Consider the following 24,488-nt stretch of genomic DNA (forward strand, 5'->3'; position numbering starts at 1 on the left):
CCCCCCTTGAAGTCGAGGGGCTCCTCAGGGCATTGGACATTACAAAGGCGCCAGGCACTGACAGGTTACACCCGAGAGTACTTAGAGCAGGGGTCTCAAACTCAACTTACCTGGGGGCAGTCTGGGTGAGGCTGGGCTGCATCAAGTATTCCACCACTGCGGTGGTGGTGGGCCGCTCATCCTGCGTCGCTCCTGCAGGCTGGTCCAGGTGCTGCCGGCGCTTTGAAGGCCGCAGGGCCCCTCCCCTGTGCTCCGCCCATCCCGGCAATTGGCCCGTGGGCCGCAAGTTTGAGATCCCTGACTTAGAGAGTTGGCAGGGATTCTCTCATGCCCGCTGGCCTCCATTTCTGAGACCTCGTGGAGAACGGGTGAAGTTCCAGAGGACTGGAGGGTGGCATCAGTGGTCCCAATTTTCAAAAAGGGTAGTAGAAAGGACATGGGGAATTATAGACCGGTTAGCCTTATGTCCATTGTAGGAAAAACAATGCAAAGGCTCATAATAGAGAGAGATCTAGTGATGCTAGATAGGGAAGGGAGGCTGACAGCCACACAACACAGCTTCCGCAAAAACAGGTCCTGCCAGACAAACCTTGTGGAATTCTATGACAAGGTTTCGAGCTGGCTAGATGGAGGGGATGCAGTGGATGTGGTATACCTGGATTTCAGCAAGGCCTTTGACAAAGTGCCCTATGATATCCTGGTGGAGAAACTGAGGAGTTTTGGGATACATCAAAGCACTGTCCGGTGGTTTAGGGCATGGTTGACTGACTGAATGCAGAAGGTAGCCATTAGTGGGGAATCATCGGGATGGCGGCCAGTGTCAAGCAGGGTCCCCCAGGGCTCTGTCCTGGAGCCGATCCTGTTTAATCTTTTCATTAACGACATGGAAGGAGGGGTGAACAGTCTGCTGATCAAATTTGCAGACGACACGAAAACTGGAGCAGTGGCCACAACTGAGGAGCAGGTACTCCAGATCCAAAAGGATCTGGACAGACTATGGAAGTGGGCAGGAGACAACAGGATGGCGTTCAATGTGGATAAGTGCAAGGTCTTGGGGCATAGGAATAGCTGTCATAAGTACAGGTTAGGTGACAAGTGGCTGGAGAGCAGCACTTGTGAAAGGGACCTCGGGGTACTGGTTGACTGCAGGCTAAACATGAGTCACCAGTGTGATGCAGTGGTCAAGAGGGCGAACGCCACCCTTGGTTGTATAGCCAGAAGTGTGGCTTCTAGATCAAGAGAGGTATTACTACCACTCTATACGACTCTTGTGCGCCTGCAACTGGAGTATTGTGTTCAGTTTTGGGCCCCTCATTACAGAAAGGATATAGCCAGGTTGGAGTCAGTGCAGCGTAGGGCCATAAGGTTGGTGCCCAGTTTGCAGGGGATGGGGTATGAGGCGAGACTGAGGGAACTGGGTCTCTTCAGCTTGGAGAAGAGGAGACTCAGAGGGGATATGTTGGCGACATACAGGTATGTGAGGGGATGTCACATGGAGATGGGTAAAGACGTGTTCTCCCCTGCAGAGGAAGGCAGGACACGCTCCAATGGAGCAAAGCTCAGGGAGCCAAGGTTCCATTTGGATGCCAGGAAGCACTTCCTGACAGTCAGGACCCCGAGGGTGTGGAATGGGCTTCCACGAGAGGTGGTTGAGGCCCCATCGGTGAGGGTGTTCAAGGATAGGCTGGAGGTCCACATGGTGGCCATGTCATGAGCGGAGCCGGCTGGTGCCGGAGGTCAGACTAGATGGCCTGGGAGACCCCTTCTGACTGGCTCTGTTTCTGTGTTTCTATGTTTCTAATTAAGAAGTGGTAGAAGGAAAATATGGTACTGAAATGGCAGCAGCCAAAGGAAATTATGATCAGTGCTGTTTAGACATTGGAATCCATTAAGAAATGGTGCTTGCTAGCATAAGAAAACTCTATCCAGAATCGGAGAGCACAAAATACATGAGAACCTACACGGAGCATGTAAAACATTTCCAAACAATACTAATTTTTATCCAGAATGAATTGATTTTTCTGCAAAGAGGCAAACTGAGCCTCAGCTGAATCAGAATAAATGTTGTTCAAACATCCGAGCTGATGATAATGTTTAACTGGCTCGGAATCAATATTATTATTGTATGCGAGATCTTACTTTTATGCATTTGATATATTTTAGAATGGACTTCCTTGCTTATTTATGTGATACAGAGAGAAGATGAAGTTGCAAAGACCAGACACTTGAATTGTGGAGACTGTCCATGGCTTGACAGAACTGAATAACCAAGTATCTTGTCATTTGAAATAATCTGAGGAGAATCCAAAAGGCCATCTCCGGAGACACCTGCAAATCCCTTGGCAAGTACCTATTATTCTAAATTCATCTTTCATCAGCTTCAGCAATCTTATTACTTCCCTGATGCAAGTCCCATTAAAAGACCTGCCAAGGTGAGATGGAATATGTCATTATGCAACTTCCACCATTCATGCTACCACACCACCTTGGTGTCCCTGGGAATAGGAAAAGTGACAGAGTGATAGATTAATATTTCTGTTGCATTAGAAAGACTTCAAAGGACTTGTACATTTTTTGAATTTTATTAATTTAATATGTTAATGAACTAAAAGTCCACATTGTACAATAGCTTTATAAAAGAAAGGCATCATTACATCTGACAGTTACCAAATGCTCACATTAAAAATTAAAATGCATGTGTGCACATCTGTGCAAGCACACACTCACGCTCACAAATAAGCCTCTAAAGACCCAGGAGGATCAACCTATCCTTCATTCCTTAATCTTGTAAGGAAACCAGGAGAAGTTAAATTTGATGACATTGAGCCAGATAAGTTCAGTATGACTTGTGGCCTGTTGAATGTAACAGAGTTCAATTTACAACTACTTGGTTTTTGCATTGAGTTCATGGATTCAGTCTGACCACGTGAATCAGATGCAAGCCCCTGTAACTGAGTAGGGGTACAATGACGTGACCTCCTGGAATTATCTGGGAAGCTGCATGAGTCTTTGGCATCTCCAAGGCCCAGCAAGCCCAGTGGTGAAGAAATAACCATTCGGCATGACCTTCCCACTGGGCCACGTAAAGGGAGGGAAAGGGGGTATGCCAGAGACAGACGGGGCAGGAGGCTGGACTACAAGGGTTACACTGATTCCAACTGTTCCCCCAGCTTCCTTCCCAGTCCTTCCCTGGTGCTAAATCAGATGGCCAAAGAAGGCAATCTAGAGGAAATGGCAGCACAAGGCATGATAGCAGCAGAACGCAGCACCTTGCCTTGTTCTTGCCATTGGATAAGAACATAAGGAAAGCCATGTTGGATCCAAGCAATGCTCCAGCCAATCCAGCAATCCATTCAGATGGTGACAAACTAGCTGTCCACAGGATTTCTCAAGCGGGATAGGTAGAAGCGTTCCACCTGACCAGGCTCCTCACCAACTGGCGTATATGGCCATATTGCCTCAGATAGTGGGGGAGACACACCGCCTCTGAGACCTGTAGCCACAGAGAGCCTTCCTCCCCAGGAATTTACCCATCCCCCCTTTAAAGCCATCCATATTGGTGCCCATCACCCCTTCCTGTGGCCGTGCATTTGTTCGGAGCCTCTGAGTTCAGTGACTTACGAGCATCAGCTGCAGGGCAACAGGACGGAGCCTCCTGAGCCTATCCGGATATGGGACAGGCTCTCCATGATAATTTGAGTATTAATTTTCCAGGTTACCATTTATTGTGTATAGAACCATTTTATTTATAAGGCATAAATACAAAAAGAAATATCAACACACTCATCATTATGTTGAGTAATACTGTCTAGTACATTTTTTCTCAGTCACACTAAGGAGTATAATGTACCTATAGCTGCATTGTTATTATTATAATTATTGTTATCCCCATACAAAAGTCTATAATGTGGAATACAGTATGTGTGTGTGTGTGTGTGTGTGTGTGTAGTGTGTGTGTATCAGTTTTAGTAACTGGTACACAAGATTGCAGACAATGTAGTTGCAGGCTACTACTGCCAGCTAGTTCTATTATACAAAATAATAAGAATCTGGATCCACCTTCCCTGAATGTTGACACTCATAGTGAGGCTGAATCCTATGACAACCCATTGGACTGGGTGAACTCTTCATGTGGCATCACCCTGATCTGTGCATGTATGCAGAACCCCACACACATAGGCAGCATGAATGCACACCCAGCCTCCAGCATGCAGCTCACAGGGGCCTGAGTGAAGTGGCTGGGCGCATCAGTGGCTCTGGCCCTTGCCTGTACTTGGCCCAGCCACTCCTGGATTAGAGTGAGTTACATTGGCGGACATAGCGGGAGGGTCAAATATTGCTTAATAGGACCAGAGAAGGACTCTGGAATTCTCTGCATATATGACTGGAAACTTGCTCACAGGGTTGAAAGGCAAGAGGGAGAGTTGGAGACATGGAGGAAGCTGTCAGATTAAAGTTGTTGCAACATTATGGTAGCCAATATACTGGGTTTATTTTCCCCTCCTTCTTGCAAGTTATCAACAAGATTTGTGCTAACACAAACAAGGCCAGCTCCAGCACCTTGGAAGCCTTGGCAACGTCCCTCAGAAGACTTCCATCTTCCTGAGGGAAGAGAAGGCATGGCCAATGACGAGCAGCACTGAAACAAGCATCCCCTGAACTGTTAGACTGGAACTATGGGGCATATGTATTTGCGTGTATCATAGGCTTTTACATGAGGGATGGCCAGAAGGTAGATATCCAGATATTGCTGACCTAAGCCCCTGTGAAAATGGCTCTGAAGTCTGGAACATCTGGAGATTTACCTTTTGCCCACTCCTGCTATGCATGCCTATTCAAAGAGTAAGTCTTATTGAGTTCAATGGGACTTACTCCCAGGAAAGTGGGCATAGCAATGCATATTTAATTGGCAAAATTGGCAAAAAATCATTATGGTTTATGGGGTTTGCACTTGATTTGGCCAGATTCTGAAGCTAGTGGAAAGAAAAGGGGATTGTTGGCCTGAGTTCAGTTGGTTCCTCGGTTCAGGGCCCAGCAATTAGCCACCTTACCTGATCTCAGCTGTGACAATGGGGAAACTTAATATTTCAAACTAGGATGTCAATAACTAATCCGCCCCACACACACACTCTTCACCTAAACCAACATATTGTTTCAAATCTGGCATGCATTAGGAAGAATGAACCTGACATTCTAAAGGATGCTTCTTTATCTCAGCCAAACTACCAGGTTCTTGCATCCTTCACTTCGTATTAATGCAACTAGTGGTCCACAACTGGTGGCACAGGACCAAACCAGCCCCAGAGAAGTTTCACCTGGTGCTCCAAGTGCCCTGAGTTAAAAGGAGGATGTCAGAGGTGGCAGTGACATACTCCTTTGAGAGGAGAACGTGCAGGCCAGAATCTTGGCTTTTGACCCAAAAGTTGCCACCCAAGGTTCTTTTGCCAAGGCCAACAGCAGCATGGAACAAGAGCGACAACTACAACTTTCTTCCCTTGCGTTCTCAGCTCACAGGGGAATTGCTTCCAAGCACTTCACCATCATCTAAGTATTTAGAGCAAGGATGAGGACCTCTCTCAGCTTGAGGTTCAAACTCCATTTTGTAGAGTTTCAAGGGGTTTATCCCAGTGGGGGCCACAAAGGCAAAAAAGGTAAGACTAAATATACTAAAAATACCAGCATAGCTTACAACTCTGATTGTCAGGGTATTTCAGTTTAAATGAAAAGAGGCATTTCAGACTTCTAGAGAGGGGAAAAACCTGTGCCAAAGCTGGGAAACCGACAATCAGTGGTTGAGGGAAGGAGGGCTGGACCACTAGAAGGACACATGAACATCTGGGGAACTCCAGAGGTCCAGAGTAAGACCTCAGGAAGACTTGAGTTGGCCACTGGGTCCAAGGCTTTGCATTCATGTGCCAAGGCAACCTCATGCAAGGGACCGTTTTCCTAGTATGACTACATGGCAGCAATGATGCAAATGATTTTCCTTGCACTACGAATCACCATGCACGCTGCCTGCACCCAGCCCTTGCAACACCCTGGTTCTCCGTCTTGATAACCCATCCTATGGAGGACAACCAGAACATCATCTTCCTGCCTCCAGTGCAAATTGACATGATGTCTCCATGATGGAGACATTCAATTCTCTCCACACTCAGGGGAGAGTGAAAGGAGAGAAACTGTGCAATCAAAATCCTCCACTTGACTGGACATCACCCCAGAATATATATAATCTGTGCAGCAATGCAAGAAACAGGAGCATCATGCATTCACTAGACAAAAACCTGCCAAGTTGTATGAGCTTGGGAAGCATGTTAGACTAGGCAAGAGCAGCTTATCAGGAGTGTATAGCAGGAATATCAGCATTTTCCATTTGTGCTTGAAAAATGGGTCCTTGATGTAAGCAAGCATCCAGTAACTGACTAATAATTCCTATTTGGAAAATGTTCTTTTAAATCCTTGACAAAACATGCAGGTTTTGGACACTTTCTCTGGAGAAATATGGCAATAATGCAAGAAGTTTTCACAAAACGCTCCAGCCCCGCCCTTTATCTCTCCATCTCATCTTCCTGATTGAGCCTTTCCCCAACCCCATGGCCCCCAAATAATGTTAGACTGTAAATCCCGGCATCAGCTGGCTGAGAGCTATAGACCAGCGCACCCAGAGAGCATCTGTTGGGCAAGCTGGCCCAGCCTTTGTTGGCCTCTATCCCTTGATCTGCCAGTTGCTGTAGAGAATGCCAGAGTGCTGCCTGGGCACACACGATCCAGAGGATGGCTGGCAGGCAAAACTGAAGTGAAACGCTCAGGCCAAGAAGTAACCAGCAACACTTTTTCAAGCAGTCTTTTCCTTCTGGCCATCCTTTTTCTTTATTGCCACAGCATTCCGCATGTGGAATGGACCCTTTGAGACCCAACTGCCTGGACATCTTCATGCCTGCCTCAGAGGCCACTGCACAGCCAGCACAAGAGACTTGACAATGTAACAAAAGCTGCATGCGCATCCCAGTGGAGAAGCTTCCTTGTTTTTGCCATCTTCGCATCGGGTCCATCACTTGTTCCCTGGACTTTTCAAAATGAGGAATGGAAGCACTGGTGCAGGAATGGAGTTGGTTTTAAAAGTGATAACCTGCAGCATGACGTGCCCAGGTGCCAACGCCACTTCTGAGAGCGTGCTGGGGATGGTAGTGTTGCAGAGTGAGGGTAAGGAAGGAACAAGAAAGGATTAAAAAAAAAGTTCACAGATTTGAACTGACTTCAGTATGACCGTAAATAGAATGACATTTGTGGGGGAAGAAATTGATCCCTCTTCTTACCCAAAGTGGCCCCTGCGGAGTGAAAATGCAGATGTCCAAATAGCTTTGGGGTGACTTCCTCTAGTATCGAGAGTTGTTTTCTTTCTGTTAAAAGGGTTATGAAATGCCTTACTTCTGAACTTAATATTTGTGTGCATGTTTCTAGCGCTTCATCACCCAGCCCCTCCCTTTGCTCTGCATGCTTTAAGTTGCTTAGGGTGCAATTCAATCACCTGCAGGGCAGATGCACGGAAACTTCCTACAGGCTTGCATGCACCCTATGCCCAGAATATGTGCAGCTGTGGCAGTCTCCGTTGCCATTATGTCACGTGTGGGCTCTTTTCTCTGGGTGGTCTTTTTTTAGCCATCCAGATTTAGGGCTGGCAAGGGTGGGGGGGGGCTGGGGGTGCCAAGTGAAAATGGCAGAAGTCTGCAGCCTCAGCCTTCCCCCCTCCCCACTCCTGGCACATCTCACTGCTCAGAGTTTAAGAATCCTGCAGCCTCCTAGGCATTCTCAGGAGACCACAGGCTTCCATCCTTAGTTTCTTATTACAGGTAAATGCTTATGCTCATCATGGGATGCTGTATTGTACTGCATCACTGCTATTATTCCACTCATTAAGCTATGTGTGTACGCCTTAAGTGGCTCAGAACACATCTATAATATAGTGTAACACCAGTGTCAAAGTTTACGAACAATGAAAAATGAAAACTATGTAGCTTTATGACAAAGATAAGAGCAAAACAATGTCCGAATCCACTGCAAACCGGGGAAAGCCTGTCTCCTTTCTCTTGCCTGCAATGCCCCACGCTGCTGATGCTGCTGCTCCATTTTACTATGGATTCCTCCTGGTCTTTTCTGTAATGCTTTTATTTTTTTATCTTGTTCGTGCACAGTTTGGACAGTGATTTTAAAGGGTATTACAGATGTAGTGTAAATTGCTTAGCAATTTTATATTTATTCTCTAAATCAAACATGTTTAAATAAAGAGTATGTAGAAAATTAAAAATAAATAAAATAAAATGATGAAAAAATGATAAAATAAAATAAGGAAAGGAAAGGAAAGGAAAGGAAAGGGAACTCATGCAAGGACAGCTGAAAATTCGAAGGCTGTCCTTTCCCATGCTTCATGGAAGAACGGGGGTGTTGGTATGGGGCCAATCAGGGCACCTCCCCTCTCCCCTGCTCCTTGGTATACTCTACAGGTGCACTCTGGAAACAGTTTTTAGGATGCAAAAATTCTGTGCCTGCCTCTGGCTCATCATGTGTGCTCATCATGCCAGTTCTGCCCCCATTTGTGTGCAGCAAAATAGGCACTAATGTGATCTGACACATCATGTGGAATATTTCCTGCTTAAGGAACCCAGTGCAATATTAATGCTAATGTAAATAACATTGCACTAGCATAGACAGACAAGAATAGTAGTTGTTGGTATGCCAGGTTTCCTTAGTAAACACATTGCTCCAGCAAATACTACTTGTTGGTGTTGCACTATCAACCGCTAGTACTGGTGGTTGCTCTGGAACCACAACTTAAGTTAGATTAGTGGTTGTGCCACACTGGATACTGATACCTAACTACAGTGGTGGCACTCTGGAATAAAAGGATAGCATGATTCCAGCGCTAGGCCATATCCATAGCAATGACGCTGCTGCAGCATGCAACTTAAGCTAGTTGATTTCCACTGAGCACATTCCAGACAATTGGAACAGGCTCTGTGTATTCTGTAGGGTACCAGACTCATGTCACTCAACTAACAGCTTTGTAAAGCACTCATTAAAACCCAGAGCTCCAATCCAGCCAGTGTTACTCCTGATAAATAACTGAAGCCAATTGACTATGTTACTCTTGACCCGATCTTACTCTTTCTTGGGGAAATATTTGAAAAGAGTTTTGTTGGGCAGTGTAAAAGCCTGCCTTAGTCCTCACTGAAGAACCTAGGCTGCATAAGACTGCACTGAACTGGAGCAAACCTGGCTTAGCTTAGTGCCAGTTCATACCTCCTGCAAGAGCAGACACAGGTTGGCAACCAAATTCATCCCAAACAAGGAACTGCAGCTGGACTTGGCTGCCCAACAAGAACAACTCTACAACACACTTCCCAAAATTCATGGATATACATTGCATATTTAGATGTGCATTTCAACAAACAACTTAGTTGTACACCTGAAAAATATAACATGGGAGCTGGTCTCACTCATGGGTTACATTCCTGACCTGGTGCAGTGCTTTGTTATGAACTGAAACTTTGTGATGAACTGGGGATGAATGAGAAACACACAGAAGTCATACTTGTTTACACTCAAAAAAGGCACAAAATGCTTGTTGTGAAAGGGGCTTGATAAACTCCCCTCCCCTCGTCAAAGGAAGCTTTGAGCCCCCAACTGATGCATGAATGAGCCATCCCTCCCACACAGTTCCTGCATCTGCGGTGTGCAGATGTATTACTCACCCAAGTGGTGCATGAAACTTTATGCACACACACCAGGACATGTATTGCCTTCCTGGCACATGCACCAAGTGTGCAAATACTAGGTTAACAGTAGCCACCTTGAATGCCAATACATGTGTCAGCTGGCCTCAAAGCATGGCGCACCCCCCCACCGCGATACATGAAAGGTGTTTTTGTGACCATCCATAAATGTGTAACTTTTCTTGTTACAATTCCAAGAATCAGAACATTAGGGCGGAAACTTCTTCAATTTGTTCAGCTTCATCTGGCCAAAAGAGAGGTGAAAGTGAGATATTTTTATATCAGTTGAGGAAATCATAATTTTGGGGTGGCAGTACATGCCACCTTTTTTGAAATAGGATATTAATGCAAGTAATCCCTTCTGGGGGATCACTTTTTAAATATAATCTTTTGGCCTGCAGCAAATGGCTGGTCATTCACATACGGCGAGACCAGGATACAAGGAGCCCTTACCAATTCCAAATATAGGAATGCATCCACATCCCATGGCTACACAAACTGCTTTCAAAAATTGCACAAACAAGAAATGCATAACAACTAAAAAACACAATACATTCAGATTTTTCACATTTTGGAGAGTGGTATCACTGCTCTGATGAAATGTGTTTTGTACAGGAGTCACGAGTCATCTCTATAACATCAGTATAAAATTTTCTCTTGGTACAGGGCAATTGTGGAGGGACTTCCTCCCTCTTCATCCATTTCCAATCTTGTAAAATAGTTTATCTTTTCAAAGGGTGAAAAAAATCCAGTGTAATGATGTGTAAAAATTGTAAACCAAGTTACCCTTGGATCTGCTTGGTGCTTTTGCTATTTTAAAAGGAGTCCCTTTCTCAAAGATGATGAAGAAAGAAATGTACCCATGAATTCATTTGCTGGATCTCTCAGTGATCCTTCCCAGTGAGTGGTTATAATTTTTGCCATAAGCCGGTTATGTAAACTACCAAGTGGGGTATCTGGAGCAATGTTATATACAAGGCTGGGAATTATCCTCCATGACTGGGACTCATGATTTCATAGTACATATGGGAACAACAATGACCAGGATTACTGTACAGGCAGCTGCAGCAATCAATGCGGTTATTTTGCAAACTTTGGCTCTTCTGAATTCAGCTTCTTTGCGCTTCAGTAACGAATCGTAGCCTGGTGTATATATGTCCTCCATCCAGTATTCTAAATTGTTTGGATTTAAAGATTCTTGGGTCTGGAAAAATGTATAGAAAAGCAAAACCATTAAGTCTCTCTATCAGGTTTCCAGTTCTAAATAAGAAGCCATACAAATTTACATATTTAGGACAGAGTCCAGCCAAAGAAAAGCACTTCCAAGTTCTCTTGCTTTAGCTAGTCATATGCATTACTTCAAAATGTGTTACAGCAGAATATGATGTAGTTGCAGCAGAATAAATAGGTGAGATGACATGCATTGCCATTCCCCAACAAGATTTTTACCTCCAGAGTCCGTAATTATTTAAGCGCATCAGAGCTTCAAGACTTCTGCCAAACAGTTGCGCTTCCCATTCAAGAGGAAGCCAATGTGCACAACAGTTGCATATACTTAAGGCCAATGTATGTATAGGAGCAAATTTAGAAATCTTAACTGAACCTGACATAGAAATAGAAATGCATCACTGGCTGAGTGAGCTGGGTGCCTGTTCCATGTGCTGTTGATGGGCAACCTGTGGGCTGCCTTGGCTCCCCCTTCCTTAGGGTTCAGATGAAGACTGAAAAACCCTTCACGCTCAGGAGGGACCTCTGTTGGCTCCGCGAATACAGGGCGCTCCTCTACAAAGCAGGACACCCGATCATCCTAGCCCAGATGGCTAGAGAGGGAATAAGCACTTCAGTTCAGTTTGGAGCAGAATTTATCAAAATTTGCAAAGTGGTCCATATTCAGGTCAAAAAGAACTTGGGATTGAAAAAAAAACGAATGTGGGAAAACTGATTCTCTTCAGACCCAAGGTTTCAGGTGCTTTGTACTTAAAAGTTTGGGTCTGAATCCCTGTGCATTCAAGCATGTTGATGCTGAATTAGAATTCCCACTGCTCTCCTTCTCCTCCATGCTTCCCGTTTTTAATTATCCATATGGCAAAGAGGTACATCATGTTTTTGTCCTTGCTGGGAAAAGCTGTAATTATTGGACTAATGAAGATCAATGGAATTTCAGTTAGTTCTGATCAAAATTTATCAAAATTTGCCATGTTCTTGGAAGAAAAATAATTTGAGATTTTAGAAATATGAATGCAGGAGAAAGCAAGACTGAGATATTTGCCCATCCCCATGAATTATACTGCATAAATAAGGGTTGCTCACAGGGAAATTAGAACATCATGGAAAGGAGCATGATGCAATTAAGGCTAAGCTGGCCTTTATCTCCCTGAAAAATTCTCTGAAATGTTTCTCCCTACTATACTGCTCACAAAGAGGATAGTAAAGTTGGGAAGGAGGATTTCCTAATTGATTAATTTAGGCATGGAAATTGGATAGAGAAGAATCTGGTCACCATTCACATTCCGTGCAATACATACTTCTAGCAGTAACGTGAAAAGTTCTAGAGAAGCTCAGATTAATAAATCAGAAGGGATGTCTATTTTCAGGTTTATCAAAGGGCCACTAGGATGGTGGCTGGTTTGCAGGGAAAGCCATATGAGGAGAGACTGAGGGAGCTGGATCTTTTCAGCCTGGAAAAGAGGAGACTCTGAGGTGACCTGTTGGCAACATTTAGGTATGCGAGGGGGTGTCACACAGAGGTGGGTCATGACCATTTTTCCCCTGTAGTGGAGGGCAGGAAGAGTTCCAATGGAGCAACGCTCAGGGAACCAAGATTTGAGGTGTATGCCAGGAAGTACTGCCTGACAGTTAGGACCCCTGGAGTATGGGATGGGCTTCCACAGGAGGTGGTTGAAGCCCCAACAGTGAGGGTGTTCGAGGATAGGCTGGACATGCACATGGTAGGCATGTCATGAGTGGAGTGGCTGGAACTGGGGGTCCAGGAGGCCCCTTCGCCTCACTCTGTTTCTATGTTCCTATCAAATCTGAATGTGTGGGAACCCCCCTCCCCCAAAACTGTACATATGCAGTTTGCAGCTCCACGATGGAAGAAAAGCAGGAGGGTATCAGTAACAACAAGTGCATAATGTAGATTATGAGGACAAGGCTTTGTGTGTCTTAGAAATATGCATTTTAGGGCACAGTGAGAACATTTCGTTTAGCCCAATTCAATTCTGAAGACACTCTCAGGGGGCTAATCCAGTGGTAGATGGGGACAAAATACCAAAAGAAAATAAAAAATAAAAACCGTAAGTTCTATAATGCTATATGGGTCTACTCAGAAGTACATTCTACGGAATTCATGAGACTTACTCCGGATCAGTGTGCATAGGATTGCAGACTAAATATATCATTGTTAACATGACTGTCACCTTCCCTGCTTAATGCGTCAGCTCCCGTCCTTCACCTCAATTGATCACTTTCAGGGACAGACGGCCAGTCATGGAAAACAAGGCAATTCACCTGAAGATCCAAGGAGGCCAGCTTCCCTTTCTCGCCCGAGTTCCTGGTGTACTCCTCAATGGTCCAGGATGGTTGCACCCGCTTCACTTCTGCCAGTTCCGTCAGTCGCATGTCTGTGTAGAGAGGGTTGGTCTTCATGTGTGACTTGAGCGATGCGGGATAAGGATGGGGACTAAAGACTTGCTCAATCAAGAAAGTGTCTTTGGATGGCTTGGAGTGTCTGTGCGGCTGTGGAATTTCGTATTGCCTGTCTGCCTGAAATGAATGTCAGAAGTTCAGAGAAGGAAAGGGGTGCCCTTGTATTTAATAACTCACTGAGTCTCACGGGGAACCAGGAACCCCATGCAGGTGAGTGAGCCCAGTGGGCAGAGGACACAGAAGCCCCTTTCTCCATCATCAGCATAGAAATGGAGTTGGACTGGCAGAGGATGGGTGTCCTTCCCTCATCTACCAGTCCTCTTGGTAGAAGACATTTTTAATGGCCTGCAAAGAACCTAGTGACCTCTTCCCTCCCGCAAAGCGGGTGCTTCTTTTGCTTTGAACCAGCACTGAAATGCAATCTATAGAGGACACCTCATCAGCTAGCAAAATGTTGCAGGCTAGTAACTTTTATGGGCTTTTTTACAAAGCTGGTTGTGGGTTTTCTTGGACAGGTTCAACACAATCCTGTAACCTGCATCCCTTTAACAATGGCATTTGTTTACAACTTCTCTATAGTAATTTATACCCCATTAAAAATTCCTAAGATAGCATACATAACAAAAACAATTACTGCAGTTCTAAACGTGACAGCCTGGATAGACACATGCCACCATGTAAAAGCCCATGGTGTAGTGCCATATACAAATATCAGCAGAAAATGATTGACTGGAAACATTGCAAGTGTATGGATTTTAATTCTTTGTAACATGCTTGAAAGCAATAAAAAGAAAGGAGTTAGTAGACCTTCTCTGGAAGGGAACTCTACAGTACTGGAGCCATCACTTGAAAGGATACTCTTCTAACAAGATGAAATTTTCTGATAATGGACTGGGCCCTTCAAGCTGATCTCAAGATTCAGGCAAGTCCCTGTGTGCACAGGCAGTTTTTCAAGTAACTTTGCTCTAAGCTGTTCTGAGCTATAATGGCTAAAACTACTATTTCACACTGAACTTGGAACGCATTGGTAACCAATATAATGGGAAAACAGTCGGTGTCCTGTAAGCTGACCACGGTGCTCCTAACAGCAATCTGGTATCTGCATTTCAAACAGCTTTTAAACTTGAAAGGCAGAACCACAGTAAACATAATATAATTTGTCTGACGACGTGGCCTGAAGTGAAGACATGGATTGTAATAGTTGTTGATGCCACAAAGGTAGCGATGGCTTTCTGAAGCTGTGATATTTGCCTATGGCTCCAACACCTCAAATTTTCTTTCTTCCATCCCCAAAAAAGAAAAAAAAGTAAGATGTACAACAACATTTGTTTGTTTAGGATTGGTAGGTTTTAATGTTTGTAAACCACCCAGAGAACTGGACACGGAACCACTGATTGGTTCAAAATTGAGAAAGGAGTTCGGCAAGGCTGTATACTGTTGCCCTGCCTATTTAACTTGTACGCAGAGCACATCATGAGGAAGGCGGGGCTAGATGAATCACTGCTTGGAATTAAGATTGCTGGGAGAAATATCAACAACCTCAGATATGCAGATGATACCACTCTCATAGCAGAAAGTGAAGAGGAACTAAAGAGCCTCTTGATGCGGGTGAAGGAGAAGAGTACAAAAGTTTGCTTGAAACTCAGCATTAAGAAAACTAAGATCATGGCATCTGGTCCTCTCACTTCCTGGCAAATGGATGGGGAAGAAATGGTGGTAGTGACAGATTTTATTTTCCTGGGCTCCAAGATCACTGCAGATGGGGACTGCAGCCAAGATATTAAAAGATGCTTGCTCTTGGGGAGGAAAGCTATGGCAAATCTAGACAGCATACTAAAAAGCAGAGACATCACCCTGCCAACAAAAGTGCGTATAGTCAAGGCTATGGTTTTCCCAGTTGCAATGTATGGCTGTGAAAGCTGGACCATAAGGAAGGCTGAGCGCCAAAGGATTGAGGCCTTTGAATTGTGGTGCTGGAGGTGACTCCTGCGAGTCCCTTGGACCACAAGGCGATCAAACCAGTCAGTCCTAGCGGAGATCAACCCTGACTGCTCTTTAGAAGGCCAGATACTGAAGATGAAACTCAAATACTTTGGCCACCTATTGAGAAGGAAGGACTCCCTGGAGAAGAGCCTAATGCTGTGAACAATAGATGGCAAAAGAAGAAGGGGACGGCAAAGGATGAGGTGGTTGTCTGGAGTCACTGAAGCAGTTGGCATGAGCTTGAGTGGACTCCGGGGGATGGTGGAGGACAGGAAGGCCTGGAGGAATGTTGTCCATGGGGTCGTGATGGGTCGGACACGACTTCGCGACTAACAACAACAACAGCAAACCACCCAGAGAGCCCTCTGGGTTACTAGGGTGGTATATAAATGAAAATAATAAATAAATAAACAATAAACATGTTGTAGTATATCCTTGCCTTGTAACTGAAGTCCTCCTGGTTAGAGTTCCAGACAGCCTAGTGTGCTGAGTCCTATTCCAGAGCATTCCATTCCATCTCACCCAATTCTGTTATTATTTTTCCCTCCCATTCAACAGACAGCATTCTGTGGCTATGTATCCCCCAGCATGTGAGGCCAGCCTTAGAGGGAGTGATGGGCTATCCTTCATTGAATTTATTTCTCAGATTTTTGTCCAATCAAACACGAGAGAGAACTTAGATGTGACAATAGCATTTAGAAAAATTTATGAAAACTTGCTAACAGCAATGAAGCAAGAAAAACCCAATCCTCTTTCAGTACTTAAAACATTCATAGCCCATGGCCAGCAAAAATTTGGCAGAATAGATCAGCCAGTTCATTTCTTGGATTGCTCTTTGTTAAGTGGGAGGAGGGGGTATCAAAGAAGCAGTGAATAATACCTCTTCCAAGAAACAAATCACAACATTTTCCTCTTTCTCAGTCAAGGTCAACTTCCAAGACATGCTTTATAATACAAGGTTTATTCAATGTCATTTGCACAGTGAAAGTATCTTTATGGATCCATGTTGGTACATTGGATCAAAACACATTTGTTTTATTCCCAGTGTGGATTATGGGTACTCTGTTGAGGATGGAGGGTGGAAGAAGCATAGAGGCAAAGATCACTTCCATAGTTCTTCCAACCTACAAGGCTTTTTGGCGATTCATAGAGGAAGAAACCATTTTAATTGGTAGGACAGAGAATTATTGTTACACTTGCTTGTTTTTGAAGCAACTTGAGCATATGGCCATGACTGAAATATTCCTTCATCTGGTGCCCTCCCGATGTTTTGTACTTCCATTCCCATCAGCCCCAGCCAGCATGGTCAATGATAGGGAATGTAGGGGGGAGAGTTTTAATTTTAAAAAATCTGCATGGGACAAAGTTAGGGAAGGCTGTAATAGGGAATGAAAATATTACAGACAAACTTTGATTCAAACAAGAAGTGGCTACTCAAGTTGTATTAGACCCCCCTACACACACTCATAATCCATGAGAGACAAGGCTGTTTTAATAGGCATGCTTGTTAAAACAGCAATTCGTCATTTAAAAACTGAGAAGTACTTCTGGAGCAATTCTATGTTCTCTGGTGACTGTGTGGCCACGTATCCTACTTTAGAGAAGACAACCCTCTGTTTCAAAGCAGACTTACTTGATGAGCTGAGGTCCAAGTTTGGATTAAAGATAAAGAATGATGAGAAAGCAGAGCAGGAGCCTTGGACACGCCTAGCCACACCTAGCAGCTGCACAGCAGGCTAAATTTGGTTCCAGTCTCCTGCATTTTGCATATTGTGTAATCATCACCTTCATCACATTTACATATATCCTGCCTTTTTACTTTTTGCAAGGAAGCCAAGGCAACTCACATTGTCCTCCTCTCTCCTTTATCCTCACAACAATCCTATGAGGTAGGTACACATGAACATCTCAGGGCCATCTGGATGCAGCAGAAGTGCTGTTCTGCTGGCTGAGAGGCAATTCCCCTATCACACTGGCATATCTGCACAGGAAGTCACCTGAACACAACCACTACAGTTGTCCCACAGGCTCTGTTCTGCTGCTGGAAAAGAGGCAAAGCAGAGCCTTCCAGGGGTATAGCCACACACCTGCAGGATCATAAGCCCCTGCTTACTTCCCTGACACATCCTCATGCAGGCTCCAGCCTGGAACTAGACCAGCTAAAAGCTTCCCACTATTACTGAGAGAAGAAAAAAAAAGAAGAAGCTGATGTGGGGGCAGAAAGAGAAAGCCCCCACCTAGGGAGGTATGAGAATGTTGGTTTTGCGTACAAAACATGTGAGCATGTCCATTCAAAGCCCCAAACGCACATGCAAACAAATCCCCAAATTTCCTAAGTTGTGGACATTTCCTTAGAAAACTGAATCAGCTCTGATTTAGTCTATGTGATAAAATGTGTGTGTAATTTTGGGGGATATGCTCATATCCCCATTTAGTCACTGCTTGATCTGCCTGTGTTTCCTGTTCATGTGAATTGCAAGCAGTGACTGTGCATGCAAAAGGGAATTCTGAATGAGATGAACGGCAAGATGATCGGGGGTCAGACTAGATGGCCCAGGAGACCCCTTCTGACTCACTCTGTTTCTGTTTCTATGATGTAAAGAGGATCCTAGTGATTTCGAGCATCACTCCTTTGCCTGTCTATGTCCCCACTTCCTGCCCAGGGTGCAGCAAGCCAATGTGCTTGGATTTGCTGATAGCTCTCCCACCAGGTCTCTCCCTTCTCCTTACCCCCAGCATCGTATTGCTCTTCCCATTCTGCACCTGTGTTTGTACCACTACATACAGGGACTGCTTACCATTTGGCAAGCTGCCCTATCAGGAAATTAACACGTAAGCCCTGAATTAGAGCGGATGGTAGAAGGCCACGTTGTGCAAATGTCATCCATTTGAGGGGGAGTGGGGATGTCAGAGTCTTGACCAACGTGACCTGTGCATTTATTTAGAATGCAGCCACTCTTTATACCCTGAATATTGCTGGGTGGAGGTGTGGGGAAATAGATGGGCTAAAAATCTGGCTCTACTTCATTAAATTGATAATTGTTTTGCAAGAGGCCAGCCGTCCCCAGCTGGGTGCTCTCTAGATCTTTGAGACTTCAGCTCCTAACAGCCCCTGCCAGGAGGGCCAGTGGTTAGAAATGTTGAGAGAGTAAAAAGAACACTGGGATAAAACAAGGTGGGGAGGGCTGCAGTGGGCAGACACTGAGACTCTGCAAGCCTTCTTGCTTGCCCTCAGATCTTTTTTTGCGCAGTCACATTCAAAACTAGAATCAACTGATCTGAAAATTGAAAAATTACCTCTTTGGATTTTCTGTGCCATTCTTTGTTTTCACCCCCACCTCGGTCTTTCATCTCTTCCTCTGTGATGCCAGCTTGGTTGGTGTACGTGACCGCTCGCCAGTCTCTGGGAGAGTTAGAAATGCTCGCTATCTTGGATTCTGTGGCACTATTCTCCTCTGTCAATGACCTCGAAGACCTCCTCGTGAATAAGCTTTTTTTTAAGGCTTTGACCCGAAGGCTTTCACTGTTACTGCCACTGGCATCTGAACAGCACCAGTCTGGATTATTCTCCAGTTTGCCACCGTGTGAAGAATTGTGGCATGAAAAGAGCCTAGGGGAGGTGCTTTCTTCTGATTGAACCTCACTTGTTAAGGAATTAAGATCTAGCTGGACACTCACTTTCTCTGGCTGCTGAATCTTTTGATCCAGCTTATTTAGCTTTCCCAGTACCTGGGATATTTCCTCCCTGACACTCGAAAGGGACTCTAGTTTCTTCTCAATTTCTCCAATCCTTAGGACTAGTTTGCAGACACTGGTTTTCAGTTCATCATCCGTGCTGCTGATCTCCAAGCGAGACGCTTTGTCAAGTTTGTTACTGGTGTTCTCATTGGAAATTTTTGCCAGGTGGTGCTCAGGGGAACTTTCACAGTCTGATTTATGTATCTGAGAAAGTGACCCAGTGCTGTTGTAGCAAGAGGATTGCATTACTCCTGTAGATCCACAGATACTCGTGTCATCCAGAAACCTGAATATATCACTGATATCATCGCTTACAATTTCAGAGTCATCATCTGATTGCTTAAGAGAATGCCGCTCACCATATTTATTCTGGTTTGAGTGACCCACCTCTTTGCCCTTTTTGTGCTCCAACCCCTGTTGGTCCGTCTGTGTCCCAACATTGTTGGTTTTCTCCATACTTAGAAGCTGAACAGAAGTGCAGTTGATACTTTTGTCTTTAAATTTTTTGATGGGCTCGTGCTTTTCTACTTCTAAAATGGAGGGGATATCTTTGGGTTTGTGCCCATTCGGTTTCACAGCATAGCTGGACTGCATCATCGGTTGCTGATCCTTTGGGTTGTGATAAGGTTGAAGCCTCTCAGCAGCTGGGAAATTGGAAGGCTGGCTGTTTGAACCCTGGTATCGAGGCTTCTCTTCTGACTGTTTCCTGTTAAAAAAGGATCTTTCAAAATCAGGTACTTCTTCAGTATTCAAACTCCAGCTCTTAACTGGCCATGGAGTTTGTTTGCTTGGCTTTCCTAACCATCGTTTCGAATCTTGTGGTCCAAGAATGGTTGTTGGGCCAAAGTAAGTAGAAGCCTGGAGATCGTCTAAGCTTTCATGCTTGACCCGCCTTTTATCCGGTAAGGGGGAATAAATGGGATTCAAGTATTGGCTGCTGTATGGCATTTCGAAACTGTGATTGAAGAAAGCTTGCTTGGGAGTCTCCTTCCTGTTTGTGGGCTCGGCAAGCTCGTCGTCTGCTTTGCTAGTGGGAGAGATCAAGTTGGGTGAGATGGTGATGAGATTGTGGAAGTCTTCCTTGAATATGTTGCGCTTCTGCACACATGACTGCATCACAAAGGGCTCCTCAGTTGCAGTGAATGTCTCCTTAATGCTGGCAGTAATGGGTAAGGAGTCCTGGTCCGACATCGATTCAGTGTCGATGTTCATGGGGAAATAGGTGCTCTGCATTTCACACGGAGGGGAGCTGGTGATGGCATATGATGCCAGCGCCTGCAAGCGATCGAGAGAAGCCACTCGACCTTTCATTTCTTTACTGACCCCAAGCAAAAAGTTTGGCTCAGAAGCAGGAACAAACTGAGGACAGTCTTTGCCGTCTCCCTTCCTGCATTTGGATGACCTCCTGCTTGAGTACCCTTGGCTAAAGTCCCCATCTCGCAATTCACAGTTGATCACACAGTCCACCATACTGCACACTTCTGTGTCAGATCGGCAGGACTCCAGCGACTCCTTCTTCCTCACCTTCTCACGTCCCACGGGAAGCTTTTCCTTGGCTACACCCCCATTCATCTGGATGAGGTTAAATATTGTCACAATGTCTGCCGCAACCATGATCTTCTTTGACTGCTGGTTGTTTACAGTGCACCTCATTTTGTCTTTGAACAAGGTTGCAGGGAAATTGGGATCCAGGCAGGCAGTGTAGAAGAGCACGCTCCGTAACTTGGCCAGCTGGGACAAATCAAACCGGGCACATAACGATTTGCAAAGATCCTGGTAGGAGACCCTGTTTTGCTTGGTGTCCAGCTCCTCCAAAATGTTCACCAGGAACAGAGAGGAGTCCTGACTGGTCTCCATGACGGACAGATATCAAGCTTTATAGGTTATCCCAAATGTTGTCTTCCAATTCTAAATTGACACAGAATAGAAAAACAAAACAAAGCACACATATTTATCTGAAGACACTTAAGGAAGAATGGCACATTTTAAAAATCATTTCTCACTCTCTTCATAGCAAGTGTGCAGAAACTCTTCTGGCCAACATCCAAATTCAGTTGGGACAAGCTGCCGGGGAGGCTCATTCTAGTGTCAGCTACAGCCAAAGCAGAAGCACAGTGCCAGAATTACCAGCACATTTTACCTTGAAGCTCTTACAGCTGGTGACTAAGCCTTAGGAGAGGCATTTCAACCTTTTAGAATGAGGGATAAAGTGCAAAAAACTGGGACACTTTCAAATGACGGATGCTTGCAAGAAAGGAGGTGGGGCCATCTGGGGATTCAAGAGGGCTGGACTGAGATCACAGGATGGGATGGCCAAATATGCCCTCCAGACTGGAGGTTATGTACCCCCGTCTACTGTTTCTGTCTGGGTGCATGCTGTCCCTTTTTTGCACTAAAATAGCATTCCCCAACTCGGTATCCTCTAAATGTTAAGGATTACAACTTCCAGAATCCCCGAGCCAGCACAGTAGATCTGGCTGGGCAATTCTGGAACTTATACCCAACCCATTTTGAAGCCATCAGGTTGAAGAAAGCTGTGCTAAGAGTATGGCAGGCAAATCAGGAGAGATTTTTTTTTTTTTTGGCCTTTCTTTTTCAAATCTATTTGCAGGACTGACAGGGGCTATTCAGTTGTGGCAGCACAGTGCAGAACATCAGGTTAAATCTAGACTGGGTCATGCTTAGAGCAGACCCACTGAAATCAATGGGACTTGACTTAGTTATGATTCCATTGTGTTTGCTCTAAACATCATTAAGTCTGCATCCAACCCATAGCATGGAAGAGACATAGCTAGGGGAACAGGACACAGAAGAGTAATGAGCAAGAGAAGAGGGCTGGCAAGACAAAAAAGGAATAATCTCCTTACGCCCCAGCCTTGACAATCTCACTACGCACCTGTGAAAAGTTACTGTCCATTTCCCAGGTATTAAATATGCCTATAACATTTTTGCCTCTGATAATCCTTATTGCATTCATCCATCTTCACAGCAGCCATGAAAATGGACCACTCTGGAATGGTCCAGAATGTTAGGAACTGGGTACTTCAGAGTGTACATGAAATTCTAAATTACACAACTAGCCCAGTTCTGCTTGGTTGATCCCTCTGAACTATCCAAGATGGGTTTGGACTTGCTGATAGCAAAGAAGCTGGTAATAGCTCAATACCGAAGGGAAAATTACCTTGAGTGGAAGCCTGATTGTCAGCACAGATCATGGGACATGCTTCTTAGGGCTGTGCTGAATATCCATTGACAAAAACATTCAAGGTCAAAAGCAGGGTTTTAGTGAGTGGGAAAAATTTGATTATCTATTTCACATGCTATTGAATACGTCTTTGCAGCACTGCGTCTGTCTTCCACTTTGGCACCAGTTTAATAAACAGGAGAAGGGGGGCCTCCTCTTGTTCAGGGATCATGTACATAATGCTGACAGTTAGAACTAGCCATGTAAGAACACCACAAAGTCAATCCAGAGAGATGGTAGGAAGGCTTCCTGATCACACCCACCAGATTTGGCTAAAGATGATGCCCCAAAGCTGCTGAATAGATAAATATTCCAGTCTTGCTTGATGGGGTGTTCTGAGGAGGAAGGGCTTTGTTTTTATTTTCAAGTTGTCCCCCCGCCCCCCACCAAGCTATTCTCAGGCATAATTAAGCTTTTAGCAGAGAACCAGTTTTGAGAATTAGAAACCTGAAACCACATTATTTCTCTGCCTCATTTATTGCCTGCCCATCCTCTCAAGAGCTCAGAACCATTTATGTGTGGTCCCTAGAGGGGTTTCCCTCCCCTGCAGCATATGAAACCAATCCCTCCTTCTCTCTACCAGCGAAAGTTCTCAATTGGTATAGTGGAGCCAGGGCATACAGGCTCATAGCTCCAGGACTTTTTGATTATCAGGGGATACAATAATTTGCCTCTGGCCTATGACTTCCTTGTTCCTTCTAACCTTAACTGCAATTCTCACAATAACTGGGAAAAATTGATTTTCCCTGCAAACACAGAATTGCTTGCAGTGATGTGGTTTGTGTTTCTGCATATCTATTTATACACTTAGTCATTCAAACGTGGAGCGAAATGGCTCTACAAAGTTGCCTGCATATTGGACCCTCCTTGGGGCAGGGATTCAGGGCCTGTCCTAAGGAGTGCTTGCCCTCCTGAATTTCGTAGGGTGCCCCTGATGTCCATCCATCTGATGTTTGCTCAGACCACCATAAGGCCAAGGGCAGCCAGTGCCTTCCCTTGGGACAATGTACCATGATGAAGTTCAAGGAGGAAGACCTTCTCCATGAAAGGCAGCCTGCAACCCATTAGCCCTGCCCAGAGCAAATCCAGTTTGCCACTGCTCCATGTCTCTCCAACCCCACTGCGGACATGTCCATGCACATTCACAAAATGCTAGAAAAATGCATACCTGATCACACACGATTGCAAGATTCATTCTGCATACGAGCGTGGGCAAGTACCAACAAAGCAATTTGATGTAATCTTACATCACACAAAGATGTTATTTTGCTCTGTTCTGGGGGATTTGTTAATCCACATGGAAAGACTGGTGAGGGGGCAGGTCGTGATGCAAACTGTACTGAAGCAACTGATCACCTCATCCTAGTGCACAAGACACTGTTCCAAAATTAATGATAGCAATTCTCTTAGTTAAAGTCAGAATTTAGCAGAGCAGGCAAAGCAGAAGAAGAATCGGAGCTCTAGAATCTTTCCAATGGGAAGTACGGGGGCATGGTCCGGATTCATGTGTGCCCTTGCTCAGTGTGCCCTTGCTGAGCTATGCTTTCCATATCCAATCATGAAGTTACAGGCTGCTGCCCCTCAGCATTGGCTGATAGGAATACTAACCTGGAAGAACACACTACCATGAAACTGCTATACTAGACTGCCAGACACAGGACACAGAGATGCAGATATCTGACGCAAAGGATCCAAGCTATAAAGCTGAGAAGGTTAAGGGTGAATGTTCAGCTGATCCCCCAAAATACCATGCATGTATAAGATGCAGCTTTTGCATTGGAGCAATACAAATTTGAAAACAACAAGAAGAGCAGCAGGGAATTACACACCTCCCCATTCTGCCTGCTGAAAAGCTGTGTTAGTGCAAAAGCTTGCAAAATCTTACATCCAAAGAAGTTCCTCTGACAAATGAACTGGCATTATCTCCTCTATCCTACCTTCAGAATAAAGCACCACACATGGGTTTTCCATTAGCAATACAAAAAAATGCTTTGTCTTGGAAGAGAGCTCTGCCTCCCCTCGATTCAATTTTTCCTAACAGGAACGAGGCAGTTACACGGACGTGGAAACACACAGAAAGCGTCTCACCTTACAGTTGGCCAGAG

General features: G+C 44.9%; 1 protein-coding gene across 1 annotated transcript; it reads right to left on the reverse strand.

The window, feature by feature from the left end:
* Positions 1–10,776: 10,776 nt before the first annotated feature.
* On the reverse strand, positions 10,777–20,996 carry MINAR1 (membrane integral NOTCH2 associated receptor 1). Its single transcript, XM_044439017.1, has 3 exons — positions 18,699–20,996; positions 13,281–13,535; positions 10,777–10,974 (listed from the first exon to the last, which is right to left on the reverse strand). Exons 1-3 carry the CDS (start codon positions 20,994–20,996, stop codon positions 10,777–10,779), a joined length of 2,751 nt encoding a protein of 916 aa, XP_044294952.1.
* Between the last annotated feature and the right edge of the window lie 3,492 nt (positions 20,997–24,488).

This window comes from Varanus komodoensis, unplaced genomic scaffold, assembly GCF_004798865.1.
Source record: "Varanus komodoensis strain SLA01 unplaced genomic scaffold, ASM479886v1 scaffold33, whole genome shotgun sequence".
Lineage (NCBI taxonomy): Eukaryota > Metazoa > Chordata > Lepidosauria > Squamata > Varanidae > Varanus > Varanus komodoensis.

Coding starts and splice junctions, on each gene's coding strand:
- MINAR1 (XM_044439017.1), bottom strand. CDS start 20,996: ATGGAGACCAGTCAGGACTCCTCTCTGTTCCTGGTGAACATTTTGGAG. Junction 13,536..18,698: donor GGCACAGAAAATCCAAAGAG/GTAATTTTTCAA, acceptor CATTCATTTCAG/GCAGACAGGCAATACGAAAT. Junction 10,975..13,280: donor TGGCCTCCTTGGATCTTCAG/GTGAATTGCCTT, acceptor ACATTTTTCCAG/ACCCAAGAATCTTTAAATCC.